A 13,985-nucleotide genomic window follows, 5' to 3' on the forward strand; every position below is an offset into this window, starting at 1 on the left:
TTCACAAAGTTAACCCTCAAAGCATGCAGTGTACCGCGGGCGGCACACTGGAGCTGTATCAGGTTAAGTCATTGATTAGAAATGATTTATTTTTTAGTGAGCGAATGTTTATAAATGCTAACCTGATGGCATTGCATTTTGTCTCAACAGCAATATTAGTTTGATGCATAACAGGCCACAGATTAGATGAAACAGTCTGTCTGTGATGAGCTCTGTGGGCAGGGCTCAGCCGGGATAGTTTCCATGAGCAGTGCTTGTTGTGGCTGCGTGGTGTTATCAGTGTCCTTGTGGGATGTGTCAACCACATGATGACTCGGAAGCTGATATGATGTCCTGTCGTCACTCATACTATGTCCAGGTGTGTGTGAGCCATTCAGGTTGGGTGGTTTGGCACACACTACTGAAGGATGATGGAGGGAGAAGAAGATGTTGTCCTTTAGCACTCTTGCACCAAGTTTGTTTAGGTGGAGGCCATCCAGTTTAAACAGTTGTCTATGGCCCCAGAAAAGATTGAAGTTGTCGATGAAATTGACTCATTTTAAGCTGCAGATACTTTGTAGCCATGTGTTCAGCCCAAGCAAACGTGAAAACAAAATAGTTCCCCTTGCTGGGAGTGGTCCACTGATGAACGACTAAACTTTAAGTCTTCGAAGTGTTTCAAAGAGTTCAATTAAGTCCTTCTTAAGGAGTTCTGACTGCTCTTTCCAAATATAATTCTTCCCCACATGGATGATGATTCGATTTGCAGTCTTGTGCTTCATTAGAATTTTCCAAAGTTCCTTGTTCATATCAGAAACTGTTGCTTGAGGAAAGCAGCATGTTGTTGAATTTCTGCTACTGATGTTTCTGATAATGGAGTCGCCCACTATCAGAGTCCTGGGCTCGGCTGCGCTCTGAGCTGAAAGCCGCTGTCTGCTCGACCTTGAGCGTCTGTTAGTAGCGATGTTAGCTGCTGGCTGATCCGATCCATGTTTAATCACATTTGAGGATTCCTCACCCGCATTCATTAATGCTTAAAATCTGTTCTCAATTTTAGTTTTAGTGTTTGTGCCAAAAGTGTGTTGTTTGAGCACTGTGCTGATCTGCTGAAGTAAAAATCTTAATAAAATACGAGAAAAGTACAGAAATAGGGAGCAAAGCGCAGAGCAGTAAGCAAGAACGTCCGAACGGTAGCGAAGCCGGAAGCCAGGGTGAGAACACATCCGCAAATTCTGCTTGCAATTTGGCCACATCAGTGATCTGGGAGGGCGAGAGGTCATCTCCCCCTGGGGCCAGGGCGAGAGATTGTTTTTTAGAGCTCACTTCTGGCCCTAGATCTTCCTTTCCGCTCTCTGCCGTCACCAGCATCACTGATTCCACCTCGCTCCATTTTTTAAGGAGATTGAGGTGGTAAATCTGATGTGCCCCACTCCTGTCTGTTCGTACTACCTCATAATTGAGATCCCCAACTCGTTTTGTGACCTCGAAGGGCCCTTGCCACTTACCGAGTAATTTAGAACTAGAAGTTTTGAGCAATACAAGCACTTTATTTCCTGGTGCAAATTCGCGCAATCTGGTTCCCCTGTTGTAGAGCCGGCTTTGTCTGTCCTGAGCCTGTAACAAATTCTCCATAGACAGCTGCCCCAACGTGTGGAGTTTTGTTCTCAGGTCCAGCACATACTGAATTTCATTTTTACTGTTTGAAGGTCTGTCCTTCCAAGTCTCTCTTAGGACGTCCAGCACCACGCGTGGCTGACGACCGTAGAGAAGCTCGAAGGGGGAAAACCCCATGGAGGCTTGAGGGACCTCACAGCGAACAACAGGGGTTCCAGCAATCTGTCCCAATTTTTGCCATCTTCGTGAACGAATTAACAAATCATGGTTTTTAACGTGCGATTAAATCGTTCCACCAGACCGTCCGTTTGTGGGTGAGAGACGCTGGTGCGAATTGATTTAATGCCCAATAATTCGTAAAATTCGCGGAGAGTTTGTGACATAAACGCCGTGCCTTGGTCGGTGAGAATCTCTTTGGGGATTCCCACCCGGGAGATTAAATGAAACAGTGCGTCCGTTACACTTTGTAGCGGAACTACCCCTCCACCGGGATGCGGCTCGTGGAGGGAGATTCCCTCTGGACCTGGGAAACGGGACAGGTTTGTAGGGAGAAAGGACAGGAAAAGGGAGAGAGGGAGACAGATGGCAAAGATTCTCCAGCCCCGGTGCACGCCACCATCTGATCCTCCGCCAGTTGGATGGCCTGTTTCAGTGACGCCGGGCGGTGGCACTGGACCCACTGCGCAGTCTTCTTCGGCAAACGTACCACGTTCTGCTCCAGTACCACCATGTCAATGATTTCCTAAACGTCGCTTTCCCCGGCCATCAGCCATCTGCGGCAGGCGTCCCGGAGCTGTTGCGCCATCACGAAGGGTCGGCCACTTTCCCCCAGGTCCAAGGACCTGAAGTGCTGACGGTGTTGCTCTGGACTCAGGCCGACCCGCTGTAGGATGGCACGTTTCAGGTCTTGGTAGACCAGGAGGTTCTGGACTGGCAGTTGTTGGGCGGCCACCTGCGCCTCTCTGGACAGCAGAGGAATAAGCCGCACCGGCCAGTTCAGTTGTGGCCATCCACATGCCTCTGCGGACCTCTCGAACAGGTCTATGAATGCCTCCGGATCATCCTGAGGACCCATCTTGTTGAGAGGCACATGAGTGGGTGGGGCTGGAGCAGACGTGGTTCTTCTAGCCCGAACCTCCCAGTTGATCCAGCTCCGGAACAGCTCGCGGTCTTCCTGTTGGGCCTGGACGAGGGCTTGGAAACACCATTCCTGGTCGTCCCTCATGCCCAACAGTGCCTGATGGTGTTCCTGGTGCAGACTGGCGAGCGACTGAATGACCTCCACAAACGGCGTACTAGACGATGATTGCATGATGGCAGCGGCGATCTTCTTCCTTCCCGGGTTTCGGCACCAGTGTAATAAGGTTCAGTGTATGGAAGGAAGAAGACAGGGTCGGCGTGACTGGAACTCGTATTTTATTTGACTTCTCAAAATAACACAAAAGCAGGTGCGCTCAACACGCTTTAAACAACTCCGCATAAGTTAAATATAACTCCAAATATAACTTCAGATACAGCTTCCACACTCCAGCCGGTACGAGTCCCAGTCAGTCTCTTGGTGCATTCCAAACGGGATATATTGCCCTCCGAAGGGCACTTCGGAGTGAAAACAATCATGACCACCATATTGAAGGGTCGTTCCAAACCGAAGTGCTCAAAACTGGCCACTTAAAAGGGCCCTTCGGAATGAAGGATTTCGAAGGGTATAGCTGATAGGCACTTCGGGCTCCCATGATTCTTTGCGCAGATTTTTGCATGATGACGGTGCCTCCGTGTGGGCAGAAGATGATGACGCAGAAGGGCACTTCAAGAAACAGTTGTTTGGTCCCCTACACCCTTCAACCCTTCGAAGCTCTCACTCCGAAGGGTAAACCCTTTGAAGGGATTAGGGCATAGGGATGAGCCCTTCCGAATGGAACGCAGGGTCTCTCCTCCTGCCTCCTTTCCCAGTGGCCTTTATCTGGTCTCTCCACGCCAATTACTGAAACAAGACACAGGTGTTTGTCATTTGCACTTGACTCACTTACGCACCGCTTGTCTCCTGTCTCTCTCTCCTGCTGCAGAACTCGCTGAACCACGCCCCCCTCGCCACATTCTGGAATCACAAAAATGAATTACAGTTAATACAATATGCCAGCACTCCCAGCTTCTGTTAATAAAATTGGGGACCCTTGATGTCAAAAAGGTTGAGATCCACTTATTTAGAATATTATTGAAAGTATATAAAAATGAACCAAATGCAAGCAGGATTTGTGCGTTATACTAGTCTTTGCATTTATATTTGTTATATTGTTGGCCTTCTGAACATCACTATTACATTGATCTACAAAGGCAGATAATAAAGAATTAGGTTAAAGCAACAAATCCAAATGTTGGCAATGAATTATGCAAAAGTAACATTTTAACAGACTGTTATGTAACAGCTCTTTTCTCAGTGAAATCAGGTCCTGGATAAATCAATGTTTTCTCTGCTATTTACACTCTTTACTAGTGTTGACTTCATTTGGCTCAGTAAGATCGCAAACATGGCTCAGCAGGAATACAAAATGCTTGGTGACAAAATGTTCACCTACAAAGGAACTGTCATAACTTTGGCAGAAAATCATGATCTTACTCCAGAATATATTGACAGTTTAGAGGATTTTGAAACAAAGGATGATGATGTCTTTGTTGTTACCTTCCCCAAATTTGGTAAGTGAGATGTTAGGCTATATTTATGAAATGTCTATTTAAAATTGACCTCTGTAGTAAAATGTTTGGTGTACTTTGACTTTGCCACTGTTTAATCTAGCAGAACAGTGTGAACTCTGCATTAGTTCGAAAATGTTTAACTCCTTAACTGTCACTCACATTTTTGAACATAGACGTGAAAGTGCACGATCCAAACTTACATTTTTATAATTCATGAATGAAAACATTTTGTAACATGATATTGATGTACCATTTTCATGGCATTGCAATGTTTGGTTTTAAAATGGGTTTCAAAGGATGAATTTTGAGATTTAAAGTTTTCAATTGATATATTTTTTCTGATGATTTCTAAAGTGTGATAGAGAAAAAGGCAACAAAGAAGACTTTTTTTGACAAAGGTCAGAACTCCTGTTATGATGTAGATCTTTGAGGTGTACTCATCTTTTCCTACATAATTTTTAACAAAAACATTGGTAAAATATCTATTTAGGAGTCTTAGACCTTTGCAACGATATATAGTTTGTCATGATTAGATTAGGATTTAATTGTAATATAGTGAAGTAAACTTAGGCGTCCCACAGAGGGGACGGGTGACAGTTAAAGGGATAAGGTAAGGACAAAATGTTTAACATTATCTAGCCCCTAGTATTTTATGCTCGACTCTACATCACTCTCTCAGGTACGGTATGGACCCAACGGATCATGACCTTAATATATGCTGAAGAATTCGCGGACAAAGCCAACCAAATCACCCATGACCAGATGCCATGGCTAGAGTATCGAGCAATGGAGAAAAATTACAACACACGTCCATCTCCAAGACTCTTCTGTTCCCATTTACTCCTGCCGCTGATGCCGAAAATGCTGCAAAGAAAAGGAAAAGTGTGTACACATTTATCAATCGATTAATGAACTCTCATGATGTCATGAAACTTTTTTAATTAATCTGTTTTTGCTGTCAGGTCATCTATGTCATGAGAAACCCTAAAGACATCATGGTGTCCTATTTCCATTTTTCCAACAACATGAAAAACCTGGATTCTTCCAAGAACTTTGATGAGATGCTGGAAAAATTCTTCACAGGATGGAGTAAGGGCCAAAACCAATAGACCTAATATGTGACCCTGGACCACAAAACCAGTCATAAGGGTAAATTTTTAGAAATTCCTTTTTTTTGGTGGAAATTAGACACTTAATATAAATACAAAAAAAAAAAGTTAAAAACAGTGTATATATACATTTTTCATTTGTAATCTAATTAATTACACAATGTGGTGATTAATTAATCTACTTAATCGCATATTAATCGCACACAATTGACTAATTAAGCACCCAAGAAAATTTAAAGCGATTATTACATTAAAGCGATATTACAAAAAGTAGCTATGGAATTTTTTTTTTCATTTATAATTTGTGGGCGAACTATCTCTTTAATTAGTTTTTTATTAATATGCATTTTTGTTTTAGTTTTTAGATTTGTTATTGATATGTACAAATACAATAAATTTTAATTAAATAATACTCTAAATAAGAAACTAAAACTGCCAGTAGGTGACAGACATTGGGTCATTCATTCATTTGATTCATTTAAAACGCGAATTCATTCAGAAATGAAATGTCCCAAATGGCACACTTCATGTTTACTTACGGTCTTGTGGACTTACAATGGCTGCCACATGCGCGTGTCCATTAAGTCCACAAGACCGTAGGGTGTCCCATTTGTCATTTTAGCTTTCAGAAGGATGCTCGTGAGCGCCCCCTTTACGGCCGCTATGCGCCCTCAATGTGCACTTCTGCCGAGGCCGCACTGGGGTGAGCTCTGCGGCAGACTTCTACACGACAGTCAAAGTGTCATTATGTCACGTGGACTTAGAGGAAGACCACAAGGGTTTAGGGTGCGATGTGGGACAGGGCCTTACTTGGAAAGGCAAAACAGTTCTGCCGTGGCTTTAAAGGTAATATTTACGTTGGCAAAATTGAACAAAAACAAACAATATAGTGTCTTAATATAACACAACATTAAGTTCTCATTTATTTAACTGTTGTATAAAATCAGTATCACATTTGAGACAAAAACAGCACTCGTGTGAGGGCGTTAATTGAGTTAAATCGACAACCATAATATTCAAGTTGAAAATCGTTACTTACATACATTGAGTAATTCGTTAATAACAAAATGATGTGACAATGTCCAATGGAAACTAAAATCAACAACCCACTGAGGACTGAAAATCAAAGTAAAAAACTGAAATTACAGGCTGATCAAACTTGCATAGATTTCATCAAAGAAACTCATAATTTAACTCAGTAGTGTGTATGGCACTCCTGGCAACATCTAGGTATGATCCTGATGAGATGGCGGAAGGTGTTCTGGGGGATCTCCTGCCAGACCTGGACCAGGGCATCAGTGAGTCTGTGGTGCTACTTGGCGGCTTTGGATATTTTGAGACATAATGTTCCAGTTTTCATTTGGATTTAGGTCTAGGGAACGTGAGGGCCAGTCAATGGCATCAATGCCTTCTTCACCAGAAACTGACTACAAACTTGTGCCACATGCACCAAGAGGAACCCAGAGCCAGTGCACCAGTGTAAGGTCTGACAGTGGCTCTGAGGATTTCATCCTGGTACCTAACAGCAGTAAGGGTACCGTCGGGCTAGCACGTGGAGGTCTGTGCGACCCTCCAAGAATATTCATCCACATTATTTTCATAACATTCCCCATGGCATCTCCAGCTTCATCTCCACCATCCATCTTCCTCTTGATCACATTTCAGAGGTTTCAATAGGGTTCAGGTCTGGAGATTGGGCTGACCATGGCAGGGTCTTGAATGAGCTGGCTGTGTGGCATGGAGCATTGCCCTGCTGAAAAAAAACAATCCTCAGAGTTGGGGAACATTGTCAGAACAGAAGGAAGCAAGTTTTCTTCAAGAACAACATTGAACATGTTTTGATTCATGCACCCTTTACAAAGACGAATGTGCCTTGTTGAAGCACCCCCAGATCATCACCAATCCTCCACCAAATTTCACAGTGCTTGTAGGCATCTTCAGGATTCCGTCTAACTATTAGATGACCAGGTGTTGTGCAAAGCTTAAAAGCAGGCTCATCAGAGAAGATGACTTTATTCTAGTCCTCTACAGTCCAATACTTATGGTCTTTTGCAAACCTCAGCCTGGCTTTTCTTTGCTTTTCATTGATGAAGGGCTTTTTTCTAGATTTGCAAACCTCCAGCCCTGCCCCTAGAAGCCTGTTTCAAACAGGGCTGGCCAAATGGGTCCCCTAAGCAGAAATGTATTGTTGTGCCCCCTCCCCCAAATATTATGGAAGTAAACCCACCTAATATAGGGGCTCAGAATAGAACTTTAATAAAATATAAAAGTAAATAAATAAATTGTAATTACATTGTAGCTCTAAACAGTTACCTATGGCTATGATTTTAATACAGTTGGAGCTAATGTTTGACAGTCATCTTTATAGTGTTGACTAGCCCAATCACACATTGGTGGGTGGAGTTAGTGTAAATAGCCTCTGCCAACAAGGTGGGCTATTTGCACTTAGTGTAAATAGACACTCCGATATATCAATCAGTGTAGGTTATGGTAAAATGGTAAAAAAAAAAAAAAGGTATTAAACCTGCTACAAAGTATAAAAAAACACTAATGTTGTGTCTGGTTTGTAGTGATTGGTGGCTGTTGGTTTGACCATGTTAAAGGATGGATCACGAATAAAGACAAATACAACATCCTGATTCTTACTTATGAAGAAATGATCAAGGTGAGTCTGTTTTGGTTTATGACCCTTTGACCTTTCCATCAAAATTTTTGGAGTTATTGTATTTTTCTTTGGATATAATGTATATTAATATTTATATGAAATGTACAAATCTTTTATCAGGACCTCAGATCCGTCATTGTGAAAATCTGTGAGTTTGTGGGAAAGAATCTGTCAGATGCAGCGATTGATAAAGTGGTGGAAACAGCCACATTCAAGCACATGAAGAAAGACCCCTTGGCCAACTATGAATTCCTTCCTCAGAATATCACAGACCACCCAAAAGGACTCTTTTTGCGCAAAGGTCAGACCAAATTGAAAAATTAAAGGGTTAGTTCACCCAAAAATGAAAATTCTGTCATTAATTACTCACCCTCGTGTAGTTCCAAACCCGTAAGACCTTCGTTCATCTTCGGAACACAAATTAAGATATTTTTTATAAAATCTGAGAGCTCTCTGACCCTCCGTAGACAGCAATGCAACTGCAATGTTCCCAGGTCCAGAAACGTAGTAAGGACATTGGTAAAATAGTCCATGTGACATCAGTGGTTCAACCGTAATTTTACGAAGCAACGAGAATACTTTTTGTGCGAAAAGAAAACAATAACACAATTCATTCAACAATTCTTCTCACAGAGTTACTGTCTTCTGCCATTTTGGACAGTATCCCAGAACATAATCAGCGTTGTTTACGTTTAGCATGCACACGCTGTCTACTGAACGTAAACAACGCTGATTATGTTTATTATGTTGATTATGTTCTGGCATACTCTCCAAAATAGCTCTCAGATTTTATCAAAAATATCTTAATTTGTGTTTCAAAGATGAACGAAGGTCTTACGGGTTTGGAACGACATGAGGGTGAGTAATTAATGACCAAATTTTCATTTTTGGATGAACTAACCCTTTAAGAGTTGGCAATGCAAGCATTATCATATTTCTAAGTATCATTATTTCCCCTGCTTGTCTCATTCAGGTTTATTAATGCAACATCAACAAAACATTAGACCTTTGAAATTGTTTATTATTTAAAAGTTCATTATTAAAGGGATAATTCACCCAAAAATGAAAATTCTGTCATTAATTACTCACCCTCATGTCGTTCCAAACCCAAGACCTTCGTTCATCTTCGGAACATACATTTTATTTTTGATGAAATCCGAGAGCTTTCTGGCCCTCCATAGACAGCAAGGGTCCTACCATGTTCAAGGCCCAGAAAGGTACCAAGAACATCGACAAAATAGTCCTTGTGACATCAGTGGTTCAAGCATAATTTTAGGAAGCTACAAGAATACTTTTGAACAAAAACAAAACACAGAAATAACTTTATTCAACAATTCTTCTTTCCTGAGTCACCTCTGCCTCCATTATGGAGAGTACTGTGGCGTGGTGCTGCTTACGTAGAACAAGCATGTGCTGCACCTTGTTTATTTGAAGGAAAGCACAAGCATGCATTGTGGTTCTCTCTATAATGGAGGCAGAGTGTGACTCAAGGGGAAATAATTGTTGAATAAAGTCATTATTTTGGGGGGGTTTTGTACACAAAAACTACTCTCGTAGCTTCATAAAATTACGGTTGAACCATTGATGTCACAATGACTATTTTGTCGATGTTCTTGGTACCTTTCTGGGCCTTCAACATAGTAGGACCCTTGCTGTCTATGGAGGGCCAGAAAGCTCTCGGATTTCATCAAAAATATCTTAATTTGTGTTCAGAAGTTGAACGAAGGTCTTACAGGTTTGGAACAACATGAGGGTAAATAACGACATAATTTTCATTTTTGGGTGAACTATCCCTTTAAATGTGATAAGTGTGACATATCAGCTGCAGTGGGAAAATGTTATATTAATGTTTTCAAACTGCTGTGTTACAGGAACGGTTGGTGAATGGAAGAACACTTTAACCGTGGCTCAGAGTGAATGTTTTGACCGCGTCTACCAAGAAAGAATGAAGGACGTACCTCTTAACTTTGTATGGGACATCTCTGAATTGCATGGCTGAAAACTCAAGCTGTGACATCCCATCCATTATACAAACTAATAAAGATAAAACACTATCACAATAATAAAAGGAAGGCATAATATTGTGAAAAATAATTTTGTTTTTTTGTTTTTATTGCTAAAACTGAAACGTTTTATCCAGGGTTCACCCTTTCACTGACAGAAAAGGTTAGTATTTCAATGAGCATGAGCATGCAAGTAATAAGTTTCACTCAAAAATGAAAATAGCAATTAATTTAAGTAAAATACTTGTCTTGAAACTCTCAACCAATTACTCTGCAAAAATGTAGTTCTCGGTGGTGTAGGAGAACTAAATTTGTAGAGTAATTGGTTGAGTGTAGGATCTCGGTGGTGTAGGATTTTTTTATATTAGGCCTAGACTGTAGATCACAATCTGAACTCAGATCTTCAGTAGTCTCAGAGAAGTTTGCTAATCCCAGTCGCTTTGCATGATCGACTCCAGAGGAAGGATTAGGTGACCCGTGTGTGGGAAAAGAGGCTCGAAAAGAGATGGAGGAGAGCCACGCTCGCCAAACCTGACAATCCGCGTTTCAAACCTAGGCTCCATGTAATAAGACTAAATCTAGATGTGTATCACACACTCGACCACACACATTAAAAATGTTACTTTCGGTGTTGGGCTACTCATATAACTAAATAGTTGGCTAGTTTAATCTAATAGGTAGGCCTACGTGTTTATTTGAAAATACCTCTATGTGACGAGAGGGGCGGGGCCGAGAGCCGTGGGAACGGAGCGAGGCCGGTGGAGTAGGCTACATGCTAATGCGCGACACCTGCGCCACTCACCGGTCTCGAGTCCCACGGAGGAGGTCCGGAAGGATAAAAGGAGGAGTGACGACAGTGTTGGACGAGAGAGGACCAGGCCTGGATTTTATTTTGTGTTTTGGTTCTGTTTGTGCGCGACAGTCGTCCGCGAGGGACTGTCGCGCTGTTTTGTGTTTATTTTATTATTAAAGTTTTGTTTAAATGTTCGCCGGTTCCCGCCTCCTTCTTCCCGACCTACGAACGTTGTTACACTCTAAAAACAACATGGTCCAAATGATTCAGTTCACCACCAAACTGTTCAGATGGAATCATGAACCGATTCAGGAGTAGCCTAATTAATGGAAGCGATCCATTGAAAAGAACCGACTCAAAAGAGCGATCCTCCGTGAATCGTGCATCGTTAGTTTTGATTCTAAACAACAGAAATGTGAATTGCCGATACCAGAGAGTATGGATCGCAAAAGCTGTTACTTTTGAATTCTGGTACCAAAATGACATGAAAAATAAACCTATATCACAAATGAAGCATATATCTTGCATAGAACATCTTATTAGCAGACTTTTTAATATTAAGAAGTGTGTTAATAAATATCAAATATGTTACGTAAAACGTGGTTCGTTCAGCTCGTGCCCATTTAAAAACTACCAATTACGAGTTTATTAGAGAATTACTAGAGTTCGTAAGTCATTGTAGGCCTATCACTATTTCAGTTTTCACCATGGTATAAAATGATAATTGCACTGAAATATGAAGAGACATTGGCCAATTTCTGATTACTTTATAAGCAAGCAGACCAGGGACACTAGTCCTACAAATGACAACATCTAACCCGGTTGATCTCCCTCAATTGCCTCCTATATCACTCCTGTTCCTGCATCCAGCACGGCTGAAACCTGCTGCAGGGATCTTATGAAATCGAATCAACCTATAAATCCTGTTATACTACTAAGTCCAACTACAAAGATACGAGGAACCTGCTCCTCACAAAAAAAGAGGTCAGTTCAACCGCAGAGGTCCAACGACTTTCCCTGGCTGACTTAAGTGAAACATGGGGAAAACATTTCTGCACACAGTCGCTTTTGCGTAATCAGTGGACTGGCATTAAATAAGAAAACTGAATAATCAAAGAGAATGTCTGGCTCAGTTTCAGATATTTGTCTCATAGCAACCTAGTGTGGCAGTACAGCAAGTCTCCCAGTTAAAAACGAAGCAGAAATACTGTCGAGAGATGCTAGCGAAACAACTAACTTCTCTCAGGTTTCTGATGTGACAAGGCATCGTTATACATGGTCAGGAAGGTGGCAACCAGGGACGGACTGGGAGTAAAAGACGGCCCTGGATTTTCTCCCAAATAGGCCCACCACAACTACAAACGGTCGCTACTATCTCACAATATTACAGCAATCATATTGCATTTATGGCAAATAACATCACAAAACCCATGGTGACCCTGCTAACAAAAACAATAGAAACCATCACAGAAATTCAAATGATTTCCACTACAAATACCATTACAAACCATAAACTTTTAACCATTAAAATTTTTAGGTTTCCTGTAGTGTGTTTTGGGACATATTACATTAGGATTTAGTGGCTTTAACAAATTGAAATGACTAGCAACATGGTCACTATCTTCTCTAATACATTAGAAGCTGTTGCCCCCATCAAATTGAGAAAGGTTAGAGAAAAACGTACTTTTGACATCCCGTGGTAACTAGGATTTACACAAGCTTCAGTCTGGATCCAGAACACCTGAGAAGAGATGATGCCAACCCCTCAGAGGACCTCAGATGATGCCAACCCTGAAACAACATACAGAACTACCAAATTTTGCTATAAGTTTGATTGCATCATATAATAATTGCTGTTAATAGTGTTCATCGTCTGTTTGATTAAGTCTTTAATTGATTTTTCCGTACATTTCTGCCATACGTACATTGACTGACAGTCACCACTGATAAGCTACCACTAAATATTGCAGAAACTTAATTTGCTGTAAAGTTGCATTGCAACGATTTGTATCGTGAAAAGCGCTATACAAATAAACTTGAACTGAATTGAATGAATTAAAACCAATACAATTTTCATTATAACCAGTAAAACCATTACAAATTATGTGACACTTTCTATTTTTTTTTCAACAGATGATTGAAATAAATGTATTATTGTATTAACTAAAATACTTGAAATCTACATAAAAAGAGCAGAATGCTAAATGTATATGACAATGATAAACATAAACCTAGAATCTAGAAACCTGAAACAACAGAATTCTTCAGTTTGAGTATTCATCTCTTTCTTTCTCTCTCTCTTTCTCTCTCTCTCTCTAGGCTACTTCATTTACTCTATTTTGTAACTCAATAGCTCTCAAATGTAACCCGTTGTAGAATCTCTGCTGTCTCTCTTTATGAATGAATGGAATATTCATGCCAGACAATGCGGAGTGCTAAATAGCAGTGGACGCTAGGACCTGGGATTTTATTTGACTATAGTGCTGTAGGCTACATGCTGTGTATAGTGAGAGAGGTTACCGGTAGCACTTTATTTTACAGTAGTTTACCTGGTACATACATGGTAAATACAGGCAAATGCGTGGTAACACAAGGTACTTTCCTGAAGTGAATGTACATGGTAACAAAGAAGAAACATGGCTGAACTTAACAGTTGTACATGCATGGTAATTATTTTGTACATACAGACAAGTGTGGGTAATAACGGTCACTTACAGGTAGTGCCTGTACATGGTAACTAATTCGATACTTTACTGTACTTACTAATGTATATACATGGTAAATATGTAGTACTTACGGACAAGTGGGTACAAACAGGCACATCCTTACAGTATCTGTATATGATAATTAATAAGACACATTACTGTACATACTAATGATATGTACATGTAAATGTAAATGTGTAGCACCTACGGAAAAATGTGGTATTATGTGGTAACAAACAAGACACATACTGTACTTACGGTACGCTTGGAAAGTGCTAACCTTACATAATAAAAAGAGGACTATTTTTCAATTGCTTGGGTAGGAAAGTTAATGCTAAATTGCTCTCCAGAACAGTGCTTATAAAGTTTGAAGAACTGGTAATTCCTGTGTAATGTTTATGTAAAATGGTGCACTTTATTTTACAG

General features: G+C 40.9%; 1 protein-coding gene across 1 annotated transcript; it reads left to right on the forward strand.

Annotated features, from left to right (window-relative positions):
• The first annotated feature begins 4,059 nt into the window (after positions 1 to 4,059).
• Positions 4,060 to 10,149, forward strand: LOC107715076 (amine sulfotransferase-like). Its single transcript, XM_016521114.1, has 6 exons — positions 4,060 to 4,284; positions 4,964 to 5,166; positions 5,247 to 5,373; positions 7,964 to 8,058; positions 8,179 to 8,359; positions 9,930 to 10,149. Exons 1-6 carry the CDS (start codon positions 4,119 to 4,121, stop codon positions 10,055 to 10,057), a joined length of 900 nt encoding a protein of 299 aa, XP_016376600.1. The 5' UTR covers positions 4,060 to 4,118; the 3' UTR covers positions 10,058 to 10,149.
• Positions 10,150 to 13,985: the final 3,836 nt, after the last annotated feature.

This window comes from Sinocyclocheilus rhinocerous, unplaced genomic scaffold, assembly GCF_001515625.1.
Source record: "Sinocyclocheilus rhinocerous isolate Xijiao unplaced genomic scaffold, SAMN03320098_v1.1 scaffold509, whole genome shotgun sequence".
NCBI classification, from domain to species: domain Eukaryota; kingdom Metazoa; phylum Chordata; class Actinopteri; order Cypriniformes; family Cyprinidae; genus Sinocyclocheilus; species Sinocyclocheilus rhinocerous.

Coding starts and splice junctions, on each gene's coding strand:
- LOC107715076 (XM_016521114.1), top strand. CDS start 4,119: ATGGCTCAGCAGGAATACAAAATGCTTGGTGACAAAATGTTCACCTAC. Junction 5,374..7,963: donor AAAATTCTTCACAGGATGGA/GTAAGGGCCAAA, acceptor TCTGGTTTGTAG/TGATTGGTGGCTGTTGGTTT. Junction 8,360..9,929: donor AGGACTCTTTTTGCGCAAAG/GTCAGACCAAAT, acceptor GCTGTGTTACAG/GAACGGTTGGTGAATGGAAG.